Source organism: Bombyx mori, chromosome 24 (assembly GCF_030269925.1).
Source record: "Bombyx mori chromosome 24, ASM3026992v2".
NCBI classification, from domain to species: domain Eukaryota; kingdom Metazoa; phylum Arthropoda; class Insecta; order Lepidoptera; family Bombycidae; genus Bombyx; species Bombyx mori.
The window spans coordinates 3,063,959-3,080,973 of NC_085130.1; the positions used below are offsets into that span (position 1 = coordinate 3,063,959).

The 17,015-nt window shown below is 37.0% G+C and overlaps 1 protein-coding gene across 4 annotated transcripts; it reads left to right on the top strand.

The window, feature by feature from the left end:
- The first annotated feature begins 1,271 nt into the window (after positions 1-1,271).
- On the top strand, positions 1,272-16,563 carry LOC101742192 (prostamide/prostaglandin F synthase). 4 transcript variants are annotated; one of them, XM_021346363.3, is made up of 7 exons: positions 1,272-1,542; positions 2,154-2,249; positions 4,798-4,906; positions 10,854-10,982; positions 12,514-12,647; positions 13,333-13,404; positions 14,158-16,563. In XM_021346363.3, exons 1-7 carry the CDS (start codon positions 1,483-1,485, stop codon positions 14,176-14,178), a joined length of 621 nt encoding a protein of 206 aa, XP_021202038.1. In that variant the 5' UTR covers positions 1,272-1,482; the 3' UTR covers positions 14,179-16,563. The 4 variants fall into 4 exon arrangements, with proteins under 4 accessions (XP_021202038.1, XP_062531638.1, XP_062531639.1 ...); XM_062675654.1 differs by lacking the exon at positions 12,514-12,647 and adding an exon at positions 12,347-12,480 and having other exon boundaries at positions 1,382-1,542; positions 14,162-16,563; XM_062675655.1 differs by lacking the exon at positions 12,514-12,647 and adding an exon at positions 12,347-12,480 and having other exon boundaries at positions 1,384-1,542.
- Positions 16,564-17,015: the final 452 nt, after the last annotated feature.

The following is a 17,015-nucleotide window of genomic DNA, read 5'->3' on the forward strand; positions in this document are numbered from 1 at the left end:
ACAGTTTCTTTGTCAATATCCACAAAGTTAAGAAGCTCAGGAGATACGCAGTGCTTCCGTTGCGTAATAAGTGTCAGTGGTACAACACCGGTGACTTGATGAGTTGTACAATTATTGCCAGTTGAAGTTCTTCCAGTACAGTATGCCACTGCGCTGATTCATAGTTTTTAATCATTACTAATGCATGTTTGAGGGTTGCAATGAACCTTTCAACTTGCTCATTCGCTCGGCTGACTCCTGGAGCGATAGCATGGATATTGATTCCAATAGTGTCATAGTACTCCTTGAATTCGCCAAGGAACTCTCTTCCTCCAGCGACTATTATTTGAACCGGTGCGCCAAATAGATGCACAGCACGTTTTAGAGCTGCCAATGTACTGTGTGGATTTTTGTTAGTACTGAAATACAGTAAAACATAATTCAAGAAAGCATCAATGGTAACTATGACGTACTGCTGATCAAAACTTCACGAGAATTTGGTGAACTGCGTATATTTCACGGGAAACGTAACACCGTTCCAGAGAGATCCTTACTGTGCAACGGCTCGGACATGAATGACCTAGCGGCTAGCGCCTTTTTTTTCCTACCTAAGCTGATAGCCTTGAGGCTATATCAGCGTAACCTTAACTAGTAGGTGAGCTCACGGGGCTCAAACCCTAGTAAGAGCCGTGCTTCGCAGAATCTACTACCGGATCGGAAACGCGACGCACTGAGAAGTTCCGGCGAGAACCTCAGTGGGCTGTGTCTGAGGTTTAATTTACTCGTCGAGCCCTTCGTCGTAAGCGACGGGTTCGACGAGAACGGTGACCGGTGCTTGAAGTACCTAAAGGCACCGTTAGTGGATCGGGAGGAAGCCTAGCGCTAGACAGTACGGCCGTATTTATAGGGCTTGGTACACGTGAGCGTGTTTACACATTTTTAAAGTATTGAAATTACAACAAAAGGGACTGTTTAACATCAATTTCTCATCGTAATAAACACAGAGTAATTAGTTGATGATGATGAGATGATCCGATTATCACATTCAATTATTATAATTTTTATAATAAGTAGGTAAATAGTCATATTTGCGCCGACATATATAATATAATAATAAGTATTAAAATAGATGAAATCAAAATAAATGCAAAGTTAACTGAGTATCGAATTATCGTAAAAATATGGTCCCTGATTCTGTACTGGTTGAAAAATTAAAGCGCGCGGTGCGCGTAATTTAAATTCCTAATAGGAAATAATTTTATGGTTTTTACCAAAACTGAAAAAATCGAATGTCGATTTTCAAGGGTGAAATATCAATTCACTGAATCGATTCAGAACTACATATCGATTCTTTGGCTCGAGAAATCGATTCTTAGATTAGCCGATCTCAAATCACCATCCCTATTGCAAACATAACATTTCTTTCGCCGTCGGCCGGTTGCTATTGTCGGTATTTGAACTAAAAACTTTTTGATAAATCACAAAAGCGAACTAAAACTTAAAATGTCTCCGGATATTAATCAGATCGGTACGCAAAAAGTGAGAAACGTTTCCAGTGGCGAAGTAAGTAATTATATTAAACTCTTTAGTTATAATATCGATGTTCAATTAAAGTTTTTAGAACTTTCCAGTTTGATATTTGTATGGAATTTTCCACTGATCAAATTCTAGACTGCAGAACGAAAGTATTTAATGTCAAAAGGCTATCGCCCAGTCCTTATAAATTCTTTCAAATAGAATACAAATATGTCTTGATATTTATTCTACAATATTTTTTAATTTCTAAAACTCGAGTTGCGTTGCTTTCGTTCTATTAATGAGTTTAAAAATAAATAGCCTGTCACATTATTGTGCAATATTCAAATTGCTTAACATTTGCTTGTAGCTATAGGAAAATATGGCAAAAATACAATATTTTTAGTTAGTGTAGTAAATCTGATTTATGTCTACCAAGTCTTCACGAAAGGGTCATCTTTTCCATTTTCTAGACAGGTATTCGTCACTTAGCTCTTATTTGTATATATATGTGTGTAAGGCAGTGGAGGCAAACCTTGCTACATTGTATATGCATATTGTTTTAACACCAACAGAATCCTCAATGCCCTTTCACTACCTTGTATATTTCCTTTTTCTTTAAGGACATACACTTATACATTTTAATGAATTATTTACAGGTTTTAGAATTGAAGAGCTTCTGGGAGCAACAGAATGTGGCTATTGTATTCTTTCGTCGCTGGGGTTGCATGTTTTGTAGGCTCTGGGCTAAAGAGGTATGTTATTTTATTTATTATTGTTGCAACTTTAATTTTTAATTTATATTAGCTAGAATTTATGCATTTAAGGATGACTAATTTAACAATGTGTTGTTACTCTAGTTAGTTTGTCAGTTCAGGCATTTGATAAAATGGGATTTGGTCCTATCACCAAATCCTTTGTCTCATAGATGGAAAGTAAATTAGTTCACTTTTTGAAAGCAGATTTAGAATGGGCCAATACGATTTGAAGGGTGCGGCTGCCATTGTAACTATACGGAGACCTTAGAACTTATATCTGAAGGTGGGTGGCGCATTTACATTGTAAATGTCTATGGGCTCCAGTAACCACTTAAAAAAAACAGGTGGGCTGTGAGCTCATCCACCCATCTAAGCAATAAAAAACAAATTAAAAAAAATGTCTTGTGGTCTTGTTTATCATAATGAACATCATTCATTTTAGCAAACAAAATTGATCGACGAGCATACAGCCTACCTGATGGTGAGTGGTTACCGTCGCCCATGGACTTCAGCAATGCCAGGGGCAGAGCCAAGCCGCTGCCTACCGCTTAAAATATGAATGAAAATAGTTTTAATACATTTTGGCTATCAAAGTTTGTTGACACGAGGATAAATATTCCGTGTGATGTTAACATCTATATATTTATCTAATCTCTATGTATGATAAGGTGTTATCCTAGTTTATAAAAAATGTTCGATTTCTATTACCAAGTTGATATTAAAAATAAAACTTTCTAGGAATTTTGATAATCTAGTACAATATGTGGCTCCATTTGTTGCTATGTATACGGATGCTACTGAATTAGTAGTTTATTAGTAGTAGATTAGTATAATAGTGCTTTGTCTGTAGACAATATGGCAATGTTTTTTTTGCTCTGTCTGTGGACACATCTTTTGTTGTCATTATAATCTGCTTAAAGTCACTTAAAGCATTAGTCTAGGAGAAATTAAGAGTCAGGGACATGATGAAAAAGCATCTACTAATGATACTATAAAACCATGTTTGGACACTTTACACAAATTGAAATAATATTGTTGTACACATACTGAAGGAAGTCTGAAAGTGGCACCTGTGACAGAGAAGCTGAGGAGTGCGCGTTTGGGATGGTATGGACATGTGATGAGACGAAATGAAAATGAGGTTGTTAAGAGAGTGTTAACTATGAATGTGGAAGGATATAGAGGAAGAGGTAGACCTAAGAAGAAATGGATGGATTGTATGAAAGACGATATGGGTGAGAGGGGAGTGAGTGAAGAAATGGTATATGATAGAAGAGTATGGAAGGAGAAAACATGTTGTGCCGACCCCAAGTGACTGGGAGAAGGGCAGGATTTTTTTTTTTTTTTTTTCCTACCTAAGCTGAGAGCCTTGGGAGGCTAACCCTAACTTTTGTAGGTGAGCTCACGGGGCTCAAACCTGATGACGTTGCTAACACGAACCCTAGCAAGAGCCGTGCTTCGCAGAATCTACCACCGGATCGGAAACGCGACCCACTGAGAAGATCCGGCGAGAAACTCAGTGGGCTGTGTCTGAGAGTTAATTTACTCGTCGAGCCCTTCGTCGTAAGCGACGGCTTCGACGAGAACGGTGACCGGAGGGCAGGATAATGATGATTGTTGTACACATACTAAAGTGTGAAAATGTGGTGTCAAAATTGTTTTACGATTACAAGTAGGCTACCAGAACAGTTTAAAATATCCGAAATGGGTTTAGTTTAAAGTATATATTAAATACAAGTATTTTTGTTTTCGTTTTGTTGTTTTCCCGGTGCAGTCATTGTGTTGTTAAGGAAAATGCTCTTAAACCAAAATTTCCTCAATATGTATTTTTATGTAATTAGTCAGAATAAATTTTGTACAAATGACTTTTAGATGATAAATAAGGAAGACTTGCGCCGCTGGTTCGCCTGCGTTAAATTTTATTGATCGCAGAGAATGTAGCATGTATGCATTTTCTCATTGAGTTGTTCGGGTTGATTTGATGAACTAATAGACCTATAGCAATAGTTACCATGGCGACTGTTGCTATGCATTTTTTCTGTTTTATGTACATTTAAGTGAAAAAAAACGAATATACAAACAAACAAACACTGTCACATAATATTAAATATGGGTACCTATTAGTATGGATTATACCATAATATAAACCAAATATCTATCTATATTCTAACTATCTATCTATCTATCTATCTATCTTCTTCTTTCATATATATAAAAATGAATTGCTATTCGTTAGTCGTTAGTAGTAGAATAAAATAAAAATAACAATTTTGTTTTTCCTATGATGTGTCCCTCGTCGGACGGATTCCTTTTGTTTGTTTTAAGTTTATTTTATACAAAAGTTTAGGTCTTTTATTTATCGATTGCGGCACTACGAAGTCTGCGGGTCAGCTAGTATTATATATTATACTCCACTATAGTCAGCCGGTTCAGCTAGTACTTTTACAAAAATAATTAGATTCAGTAAAAAATTATTGAGCCTACTACTTAAATAAATTGAAAGATTACATTTTTTTTGCACTGTTTATTTATTTTGGTTTTTCAGTTGAGCGAAATAGCGCCTATTCTCAAGCAGCACAACATCAAACTTGTCGGGGTTGGCGTCGAAGAGGCCGGATCCAAGGAGTTCAGCGAAGGAAAGTTTTTCGATGGAGGTAATTTCAAACCGGCAGTTTTTTTGTTTGTTTTTATTGCTTAGATTTGTGGACGAGCTCACAGCCCACCTGGTGTTAAGTGGTTACTGGAGCCCATGGACATCTACAACGTAAATGCCGACACCCACCTTGAGATATGAGTTCTAAGGTCTCAGTATAGTTACAACGGCTGCCCCGCCCTTCAAACCGAAACGCATTACTGCTTCACGGCAGAAATAAGCCGTGTGGTGGTACCTACCTGTGGGGACTCACAAGAGGTTCTACCTTTTATTTGAAAAAATAAAACAATGTCAAATATCATTGAAATGTTTGTCAAAGACCCGAGCTGAGCCGGAAATAGTGTTATATATATATATATATATATATTTAAATCGATGAAGACTTCTTGCGTCTTTTCATAGTCGAACCCTGTTGCATCCACCGTTTCCAATGGGTTTTAAACTATTATTCGTGCGAATATAGTTACATTGGTGTCATGTGAATTCTATTACCAACAATAAATTTTATTTAAATTCAAAAATAAGATATTCAATTTGAAATAATTTTCGCTGGTTCCTTGCATCCGTTCATGATGGAAATAATGTGTCACATTGTATATTTCTGTATTTGTTCCATACATTTAATCAGTTTTTCGACATCCATCCAAATGTATGGATATATCGGTTCCGTATACTGTCCTGTATTTATTCTATGCATTCCACTAATTACATGACTACTTGCTATATTTGAGATTATATAGGTACCGAATATTTTTTCTGTATGTACTCCATAAATTGTTTTGAGGTTGCTGCTTCCTCCTAAAGTTATAGTAATATTGATACCGTATACTTTTTGGAGTGCTGCCGTCTTCGATTAATGTAATAAATAATAGATCCCAATGAAGCAATCCCAAGAACCATCTCCTTTTATGAAGTCAATAAAAATAAAATTTATGTAGCTTTGGGTTTGGATGCCGGCTTTTTTTCCTATTCGCCGGTAGCCTAGGAGACTATTTCAGTTATGACCTTACGGGTAGGTGAGCTCATGGCTTCAAACCTGAGAAAATTTGCGAACACCAGCCCTAACAAGAGTTGTGCTTCGCTGAATCTATCACCGGAACGGAATTGCGACCCACCGAGATGACAATGGTTTATCGATAGCGAACACACTCTTCAAACAACGTCCACGCAGGCTTGCTGCTGCACTTGAACTTTACCAGCTGCTCAATACCGAAATCAAATTGACTATATACTTATAAAATCAAGGTGGAGTGGTGGAGCCGACTACGGATCTGATCCTTGTCTCTAAATTCCAACTTAAACTTCAGGTTGCAAGAAAAATTAATGAATGCGAAATAATTGCTCCTCATGACACCCACATCTTTTTTGTATCTTTCGAAAAGAGTTGGAAAGAAATGAAAATTGAACGGCATGATCAACTGACGGCTGAAGAATTTTGGAATAGAACAAAAGCAATGATTTGAGAAGCAGTGAAAACATTTAAACCTACCAAATCTGAAACCAAAAACATCAGCACTGGATGAGTGATGAAGCTTTACCATTGGTGGAAGAGAGATGACACAAAAAAGCACAGGAAGTTGAAGTGCAAATACTGAACAAACTGGTGCTAACATTCAAACAGCCTGTAGGACGGATAAAAATAACTTTCTGAGAGAGATCTGCTCGAAAGCTGAAGCGCATGTTGAAAAACACGAAACAAGAGATGTACCGGAAAATTAGTGTAATCCCCAAAACTTGTGTCAGACCTGGGCTGTTGAGAAATCGGATGGATGTGTAGTAACAGAGTTAGAAGACTTTCAGACCGATGGAAAGAATATTGCCAAGCTCTCTTCTTTGACCCCGACTGCAAAATTTTACCCCCAACGACATCAGATATCCAAGAATGCGAATCAGAAATACTGAAATAAGAAGTTCGTCATGCCATCAAACATCTTAAAACTGGAAAAGCAGTAGGAAGTGATAACATCCCAATCTAGACAGTTAAAGATTTTAGCCAGAGTGGTGTCGAAATCTTCCACGAAATTTGTACAAGATATAGAAATCTGGCACCTGGCTTACAGAATGGACGCACTCCCTTTTTATTCCTTTGCATAAGAAAGGTTCGACAAGGAAGTGTAGCAATTATCGTCTTATTGCCCTGATATCAATCACACTGCAGCAAAATTCTACATATTCTTAATGAACGTTTAAAAAGCTGTTTAGCAACACAAATAGTACCAGAACAAGCTGGCTTTGTAAAGGGGAAGGGAACCAGAGAACCGATCTTGATTGTGCGACAAATAATAGAGAAGCCGAGAGAGTTCAACATGCAAACGTTCATTTGCTTAGTTGACTTTCAAAAAGCATTTGACTCTGTTAAATGGCCGCATTTATGGAAAACCCTCGAAAATATGGGAGTGTCAAAACATCTTCAGTAAAGCTAGACAACGTTGCCTCACAACCTCTGCGTCCTAGCGCTGGATTCCGGCAAGGGTGTATCTTGTCACCTCTCTTGTTTAACATTTACACTAAGGCAATTATGAGAATCGCTCTAGATGACTGGACTGATGGTGTGTCCATTGGTGGCAAAAACATATGCAATCTTCGTGATGCTGACGATAATACTCTGCTGGCTTGTAACCACTTGGCAATCAGATCTTTGCTACAAGCAAAAGAATTGCTAAATCGCGTCGAAACAGTTGCCTTGGTCTCCGAATCAACAGGCACAAAACCAAAATGATTATAGTGGACAAGCAATAAAAATACCTCGGAGATTACAGAGATTGCAAGTTGTGAGGTCGTTTCATCTTATACCTACCTAGGTTCACTAGTGACTAACAGTGGTGGTTCGGAGGAAGAAATTAAGCGGCGCATAATCATAACGCGATCGGCCATAGATAAACTCGGCTTATAAGGACCGGAATATCACCAAGACCACCAAAGTCCGACTGGTAAGGGCACTGGTGTTCCCCATCTTTTTATATGAGGTTGAGACCTGGACTGTGAAAGAAAGAAGAAGGATCGATGCATTCGCTAGCGACCGGGTTTTATCGTTAATTGACACGCTAAAAAGTAGCGGGGAGAGAGCGGAGCCTTGCGGAACTCCGGCCGAGATATCGAGTTCCCTCGACTCGATACCGAAACGAAAGGCTTTTTTTTTTATTGCCCTTATATGCAGACGAGCATACGGCCCACCTGATGGTGAGTGGTTACCGTTGCCTATGGACTTCAGCAATGCCAGGGGCAGAGCCAAGCTGCTGCCTACCGCTTAATACTCTCCACAAGCCTCGTTTGAAGAAGGACATGTCATAGCGCTCGGGAAACACCGTGGAGGGGAGCTCATTCCATAGCCGGATGGTACGTGGCAAAAAAGATCTCTGGAAACGCACTGTGGATGACTGCAGTGGCTCCAGATAGTATGGATGAAATCTACTCCGGTGGCGGGCGGTGCGATGGTAAAAACGAGATGCCAGTATCATCTCGTACAATGTCTCAGAGCACTCCCCATGGAACATACGGTACAAAATACAGAGGGAACCGAAGTCCCTCCGCAGACCCAGAGGTTCCAAACGATCCGTGAGAATGGGATTATCGACAATCCGAACGGCCTTCCTCTGTATAGAGTCAAATGGAAGAAGCTAGTATTTGGGCTCCACAAGAAATCTCGTATGATGAGCACGAGACTGTCGGGCACGCCTATTTTATACAGTTTGTAAATTAAGCCGTTGCGCCAGACTTTTTCGAATCCTTCGCGATTTCGAAGAAGAGGGCCCTCGTGGAGAGGGGTCTACGCTATTTATCCCTACTAAGATGAGGTCTGTGAGGCAGTACGTTTGCTGAATACACGAGCACTTTGCGTGGAATCCGAACTGTTCGTCGATCAGGATGCCTTTCGAGGAGATGAAGTCCCAGAGGCGTTTGCGTAATATTCACTCTCATAATGTGCCTAACACTGGGAGGATGCTGATCGGGCTGTACCTCGCGGGTTCGTTTTTAGGTTTTCCAGGTTTGTGTATGCCGATAACGTTCTTCCTACACCGCGGGAAAGATGCAGTTCATTATAGCGGCATTTAAAATAGAAACTAACATGATTATTAGTTTAGGGGGTTACATTTTTAAAATGCGGCATTTGTTTCTGGCGGAGCCGGGGGCTTTCCTTTGTTTTAAGTTCGCGATTTTTTCTTTTACTCCGTTAATGGTAATGTGGGGTAACGCGTCTGAGGGTTTTTGGGAAGCTCTGGGCTCGACCTCTCTAGCAATTAACTCGGTGTGTTCGGGTCCACGGCTTGAGCACTGACGGTGCACTGCTCCTGCAGAGCATCGGCTAATAACACTACCTTTTCATCGTTATCAAAAGCCGAGGGTTGGCCTGGGAGGCTTACGAAGGAATGTATATTGGCGATAGTTTCCGATTTGAGGGTCCTAGCTAGTTGCCAGTACGCTTGGTGAAAGGGCGCGAATCCTTCTAAATAACTTATCCACCTTTGGGTTTCCTCTAGACGAGATTAAACATCTTTCTCTCATCTTTCTCAGCTTTCTTCCAATTAGGTTTATGTGTGAGTACATTATTTATATGAGTGTCATTTTTATAAATTTAGCTATGAACACGAAATAAAACAATTTTTTCGACAATACTATCAAGTTTTATTACACGCTTTATATTAGCTTCACTTGTATGTATGTTTGTAACTGACTACTATAGACGCGATTTTGACCCACTTTAAACGGCCAGATTTCATTCAAACTATAGATTTATCGAGGAACGATGACAATTCAAAATTGGAAAAAAAAATTGAAAAAATTGAAATTCAACTAAAAAATGAATGAATGAATGAAAAAAATATATTTTATTGTAAAAAAAGCGTGAGGTGCTTTTTAAGATATTATTGAAATAATAATTCTTCTACTCATATCTATCAGAAATATGTTTATAACTAATAACACCATGCACACCACGCTTTTTTTACAATAAAATATGTATTTTTTTACACTATTTTGAATTTAAATTTATTAAAATTTATTTTCTATTTTTTAGTTGAATTTTATATAAAGCGTGTTTTTTAGTTTTTTTTAACTATTATTTATTTTTATAAATTAAGTACAATTAAAACCATAATTATATAATTCAAAAAACAATACTCATAATTAAATAATAAGTGTCTACAAAACAAAAACAAAAAAATTGCGAAAATTGAACATGAAAGGAGACTGGCATATCAATTACGATTAAGAATAAGAATTATTTAAAAACGACTAATTAAAGTCTAGTTTATTTTATCATTGGCTATAACTGAATAAACTTCTGTAATGCGTATGTAAGTAACACTAGTTTTCATCCGCGGCTCCGCTCACGTGTTTCGTTGATAAAAAGTATTATTATACATTCTCTAATATGCTGATATTCACACTATAGTCGTCGTTGCGCCCGCGCCGGCCGGAACAGAATTGCAAACAAAATCACGGCGCTTGCATGACGCATGCTAACTCCGCCCCCTCACCCCTGTTGTTCCCGCGTTTCTCTTGGAACGGGGTCATTTTGTGTGACGTAATTAAACCACAAATTGGAATTGATAAAAACTTGAATTGAAATTTTTTTATATACAGAAGGCACATTATCGGTGAAATATACGTAAAAAAAATATCCAATATACGCTACCGATATACGCCGCGGAGAAGCGACCTCCAAAATTCGCGTGCCAAACAGCGGAACTAAGAAATACGCTGAGAATCAATCCGGTGACAAAATAACGTCCATGCCAATATTTTACCCACGCATTGTACGGATCTTTCGGCTACCTCTGGCTGAATTTGAGAAATGGACAATCTTGCGTCCATATACAGGACGCAATAAGTCGGTCGGATGCAATATCATCGGTAAAAACCGCCATATAGGACGTAACATGAACTCCCGGATGGAAATATATATATATATATATATATATATATAATCTTGTACATATGTTTTCCAGATCTGTATTACGTCGAGAACATTTCAACTTACCAACAGTTGGGTTTTAAAAGGTTCAATGTTTTAACTATTTTAACTTCGCTGCTATGGAAGCAATCACGTGACGCCATTTCGAAAGGAAAAGCCATGGGTGAGTTTTGTTTAATTATACAGGGTGTATCGGAATCGCCAGAATGCGCTGTCTGTATATAGGAGCAATGTATAACATACATATTTTTTGTTACTCGCTAGAGTTCAGGATAAATTAAACTTTCACCGAAGTACATATTAAAACTATTTAACAATTACATACTCTTCTACTTAATTGAAGTCGTCGTGGCCTAAAGGATAAGACGTCCGGTGCATTCGTATGTAGCGATGCACCGGTGTTCGAATCCCGCAGGCGGGTACCAATTTTTCTAATGTAATACGTACTCAACAAATGTTCACGATTGACTTCCACGGTGAAAGAATAACATAGTGTAATAAAAATGAAACCCGCAAAATTATGATTTGAGTAATTACTGGTGGTAGGACCTCTTGTGAGTCTGCACGGGTAGGTACTTTGGGAGGTATATACGACGAAAAGAAGATCTTCCACCGAGCGGGTGATATTTGCTCGGTAGACCGACGGTCCGAATGTTGTTGTTCGGAACTTGTATATATGCGATTTATCTTGAAAATGTCGTAAGCGAGATTCAGGCATCTGTCAATTACCTTGCGTTGTATGATGGTACCCGCCACAGGTACCATCACCTTGCCTATTTCTGCTGTAAAGCAGTAAGGGAACGTACCCATACTACGTAACCTATTTTTTTAGTTTTTTCGACCTCTCCCTCCCCTCTGTGATCACTCGTAGTATATGCAAAGACCCCCCTCTCCCCTTTAGTTTTCACGTAGTAATTCATAATTATGATTTTTAATCATTTCACAGGCTAAAATTGAAAAAAAAAAAATTGGTTCATACTCGTCTTTATTGCATAAGACTGCATGCACACTTAAATTACTAGTGAATTATGTAGTGTGTGTGAGTTTACAAAGCGCTAAACACTGCACGCTATATTCGAATATAGGTCGAAAAAATACGAGATTTCTCTCACTAAAATCGACTACGTGATAAAAACCTGAGCCACCCCCCCGCTCCTGTGACTGACCGTAGTATTTTAAAGACTCCGTTCCCCCCTAAACTGGTCACGTAGTATGGGTACGTTCCCTAATGCGTTTCGGATTGAAGAGTGGGGCAGCCGTTGTAACTATACTGAGATCTTAGAACTAATAATATATCTGAAGGTGGGTGGCGCATTAAGTGGTTACTGGAGCCCATAGACATCCACAACGTAAATGCGCCACCCACTTCGAGATATTAGTTCTAAGATCTCAGTTCTAAGACTCCCCTAGCATTTACTGTGTAGATGTCTATGGGCCCCAGTAACCATTTTTCATATAAAAAAGTTTTCATTAAAATTAAAATAAGACTTGACCATAAAAAAAATAACTTGCAAAAATCAATAACAGGTCTAAAGTCTGATTTAATCGGCGACGGCTTACAAAATGGCGGCTGCTTATTAATAAGAGAAGGCGGGAAAATGTTGTATCGCTTCGTTCAAGTAGGACCTGCGGACAGATGTGAGAATGTGGAAATTTCGGAGGTTACATTTTCGTGTTTTATTGATTTTAATTAGGCTTAAGTGGCGACATGAAGGGAGATTGGGTTCAAGTGGGTGGCGCCGCTCTGGTAGAAAAGGGCGGGAACTTGCTCCGCCATTTTGTGCAAACCGGACCGGCGGATCATCTGTCTAATTTGGAGATTTTGAAGGTATTTTGAAACTTTTGTTAACTTTTTTTTTTAATTTAGTAAGTGTACATACAAAAGTCATGACTTACGGTTCAGAGACGTGGTGCTTCACAAAAGATCTTTTTAGGATGCTTAGTGTCGTGCAGCGAGTTATGGAGAGGGCTATGCTTGGTATATCTCTAGGAGACCGTTTTACTGGTGGTAGGACCACTTGCGAGTCCGCGTGGGTAGGTACCACCACCCCGCCTATTTCTGCCGTGAAGCAGTAATGCGTTTGGGTTTGAAGGTTGGGGCGTTGTAACTATACTTGAGACCTTAGAGCTTATATCTCAAGGTGGGTGGCGCATTTACGTTGTAGATGTCTATGGGCTCCTAACACCAGGTGGGCTGTGAGCTCGTCCACTCATCTAAGCAATAAAAAAAAGACCGAATCAGAAATGAGGAGATCTGTTGAAGAACCAAAGTTGCTGATATAGCCCGTAGGGTCAGCAAGCTAAAGTGGGTAGGCATAGTGCGAAGTTCGGACGGCCAATCGGGCAGAACGATCCTCGGGACGCCTTCAGCTCTAACACTACGAGCAGCTTAATAAAAATATAAATTAAAATAAGACTTGACCTAAAGGTCTTAGTTATCAGGTCATAAAATCACTTTAAATAAAAGTTTAGTTTGTTGTCGTATTATTCTAATAAGTATTTTGTTTTTACAGCAATTCGGTTTGGAAAATGAGTACAAAAAAGATGCGGAGAACGAAAAGAATTCGAAGAAAAACGAAGACACCGTACGTATCTATAACATTATTAGTCCTCCGTAATTCATGTGAAATACTTTATTAGCCGTGTCTAACTGTAATAAGATCTGTATTTATCGTAATTTAGATGTATTTAGAGACTTTAGAGACTTTTTGGCGGGAACGCGAGCTATACTTGAGACCTTAGAACTTGTATCTCAAGGTGGGTGGCGCATTTACGTTGTGGATGTCTATGGGCTCCAGTAACCAATTAACACCAGGTGGGCTGTGAGCTCGTCCACCCATCTAAGCAATAAAAAAAAAGAGGAGCTGTGTGATTTGTTTTGTTTTGTCTATTTAGTGTTTCTTTAGGGTTAAATGTGTAATAACTATGGTGGTTTATTAACTGTTTAATATCTGTGAAAGTGCACAAATGTGGGAAAATGAAACAAAGCTTTTGGACGTAGCTTCTCGGGATCCTCGAAAAAGTCCACTGAAAAAATCTCTGTAAATGACTACCATTTTACTGAGATTAGATTTCATCCCATATCATCCCATCTCATTTCATTTGATTTCATCCCAGTTGATCTCAAATTATTCATCTTCATGTCATTTCATTTCACTCCATATTATCATTATTCAAAAATAAGAATACAAATTAAAATAAGATATGACTTAAAGGTCTTAGTTACCAGGTCATAAAATCACCTAAAAAAAAAAGATGTAGTTAAAACTAGTTAGAAGTAGTAACTAGATGTAGTTAGAAACAATAATGTATATAGGTACAAATTTCTCGATTTTCAGACAGAGACAGAAAAAGAGTAATGTATGGTATGGTGCGAATAACTCGTGCCTAGCGCCGATACACACTATATGGACAGAGCGAAGATGCAGAACTTGGGTATAATAATAGAGTCGCCACTATTTTTTAATTACGAAAAATGAAAAAAAAATTGTCCGACACTGACAATATCCATGACAAAAAAAAAGAAAAATATATTTTATAAAAACCTTTAGGCCGGATTCGAGAACAATTTTTTTTTTAAATCTGGAATTTGTTAAAAATGTGTTATGTCGCAAAGAGCCAATTTCGTTATTACTGATTTATTCTTTCATAATATTGAATTAAACTTGTGCTCTCTCATTTTTTGTTATCTACGGTAATAAACTTATCACGCTGAACGCCATATTATAAAAAAAATTGTATTTTTATTTAGGTCACGGTGCGCACCGATGAACCTTACTGAACCGTTCAGACCGTGAGGGCGCCACCCGTGAACTTTTTAAAATATCTAAACTAGATGGTGGAAGTCGCTAATTTTTATTTTCAGTGCAAATTACCACAATTTATGAATATTAGAATGAAATTTTCAAGTTGAGAAAAATTACTGATTCCCTGATTATGGCTTGACCCGAAAATGCCACCGGTGGGTCGCAAAGCATGCAACGTGTTAAAAGACGAAAAGCTAAAAACGAATAACAGAAATGGACGTAATAACTTCAGTGCGCCGCGTAGGGCACCGGTGACCTACAACGCATTTAAAAGCTTAAAAAACCCAAAGCTCTTTACTTCTCATAGATTCTGTTGATTTATTTTAAATAATTAATATTTAGTGGTGTCACATTTCGTATATAATCATCACCTGTATTTCTTCCATAATCACGATTTGATAAAACGGTATGCTTGGATATAAATATTATATTTTTATAATAATTCCTTTCAATGCGTGTCCAGTTTTCTTGTGTCGATCTTTTAATCCACGATAAGTTTTTAATAGACAAAACGACGCGTGGTCTTAAACAATATTGCTTATAAACGCTTAACAACAAAAGCGTTTTTCGTTCTAAATAAAGAAAAGAATATTACAAACTTTTTTGAAATGATAAATTTTACATTTTTGTTGATTCCAGTATATGGATGACATAATTAAAAAAAAAAAATCTGCTTTCATCAACGGTCCATAGATGGCGCTGTAATAAAATGTAATCTTTTTTTTAAATACATGATCATTTCAATTCTTCGTTCTTCCAAACCTGCAAGACTGTCCAAAAATTGAATGTAACATTTTCAGGGTTCGTGTTCGTATTAGAGTAGACTTTATGTAATTGAACTTTAAGCTTAAAATCCTTTAACAGATCAGGATTTCTTACATCGTTAGAATCCTTCCATTATCTCGAATAACACTGGCTGTAATTTCGTTTGACAGAGCTGCCGTGTTTTTTTTTAATTGTTATTTCTATTATATTAAGTTGGCTGTTTCAAAAGAGGCTTTCGCTTAAATAAATTTATAAGAATTTGCATTTATTTTGAGAAATACAATTAAGTGATAAACTTTAGACTGATTAAAAAAAGACTAATCGTTTTTATTGATTTCATGTAATGGGCATTGATAAAAAAAAATTGCGAATTTAATAAAATAAAATTGAAAATTATAGATCAATGTAAGAAATATTTAAATATATAAAAAAAAAACATCAATGTCCATTAAACATACAACTGAAGTTTTGTTTGAATGTAAAATGTTGGAGGATGGTGGAATATTGATTAGTTGTTACAAGTTTACAGCGGTAAGATTGGTACATTCATTTGCCATATATTAATTTGATACTATTTTATGATTTTATGTATTTAACCAAGCTCTGATATATGATAATTTGCAAAGCAAAATTATGGTTTGAATTGGATCAAAAATACATCATTTTTCACAATTAATAAATACCACTGAATGTTTAAAAAATTACGAGGGACCAAACGAATATGTCCACCTTTAAAATTAGTGATCACTAAAAAAAATACTTCCTATTTAAGTGAAGATTTAACTTTCTTGCGTTAGTTAAAACAGAAATTATTAATTTGAAACTCCAGTTGCATCTCAAAATATCACAAATAGGGTCTTCCATGAAAATTCAATTAATTTTGTTAAATGTCTAAAAAAATATAGTAATAATTTCAAAGATTAAGCTACCTATTGATATGTACAAGAAAAATTAACATAATATAATAATGAGTTGTTGATTTATTAAAATTTGCTCTTATGTGCTAAGAACAGTGAATGTTTGAGACGCAACATTATTAAATAAAATGCATGTAATCATTAGATAATGTATGTACCTTCCAACAAAAGTTTTCCTTGATATATGAAGTGTTTTGCATGTTTTGTTTTATATTATGTATATGCTGTATTGTAATAAAGGTATGTTTGTTGGAAATGTCTTGGTTTTATTTCTACAAATATTAATTGTGTATGTCATATCTGAATTAACCATAATATGTTAACACATTGCGCTAGATACATGTACCTCAACTCCAGAGATGATTCTCCCTTGCCACTTTGTTTGGTGTGTAAATTGGATGCGCTGTTTAAACTATTTAAGTTACTTTATTTGATAACAAGCAGCCCGCTCCGTCTCCGCTCAGGTCTTTAACAAAAAATTCAACAATATTTGACGTTTTATTTTTTTGAAATAAAATAACTATAATAGTTAGACATTTGCTGTGGCGACACTTTTGTGTAAATAATAATGTGTTCTACAAAGTCGTAGTATTTTATTCTATCATCAATAGTTTTCACAGGGCACGCGATGTAAAGAATATTTTAGGTAATTTTTTTACACCTTGGGCTACATTATCGAAGTTTTAGTAAGGATCCCTATTTTTTTTT

Bases quoted from the DNA above. Each gene is read 5' to 3' on its own strand.
- LOC101742192 (XM_062675654.1), top strand. From the start codon at position 1,483: ATGTCTCCGGATATTAATCAGATCGGTACGCAAAAAGTGAGAAACGTT. The intron at 4,907-10,853 runs GTAATTTCAAAC...TATGTTTTCCAG, and splicing joins AGGAAAGTTTTTCGATGGAG to ATCTGTATTACGTCGAGAAC. The intron at 10,983-12,346 runs GTGAGTTTTGTT...AATCAATAACAG, and splicing joins TTCGAAAGGAAAAGCCATGG to GTCTAAAGTCTGATTTAATC.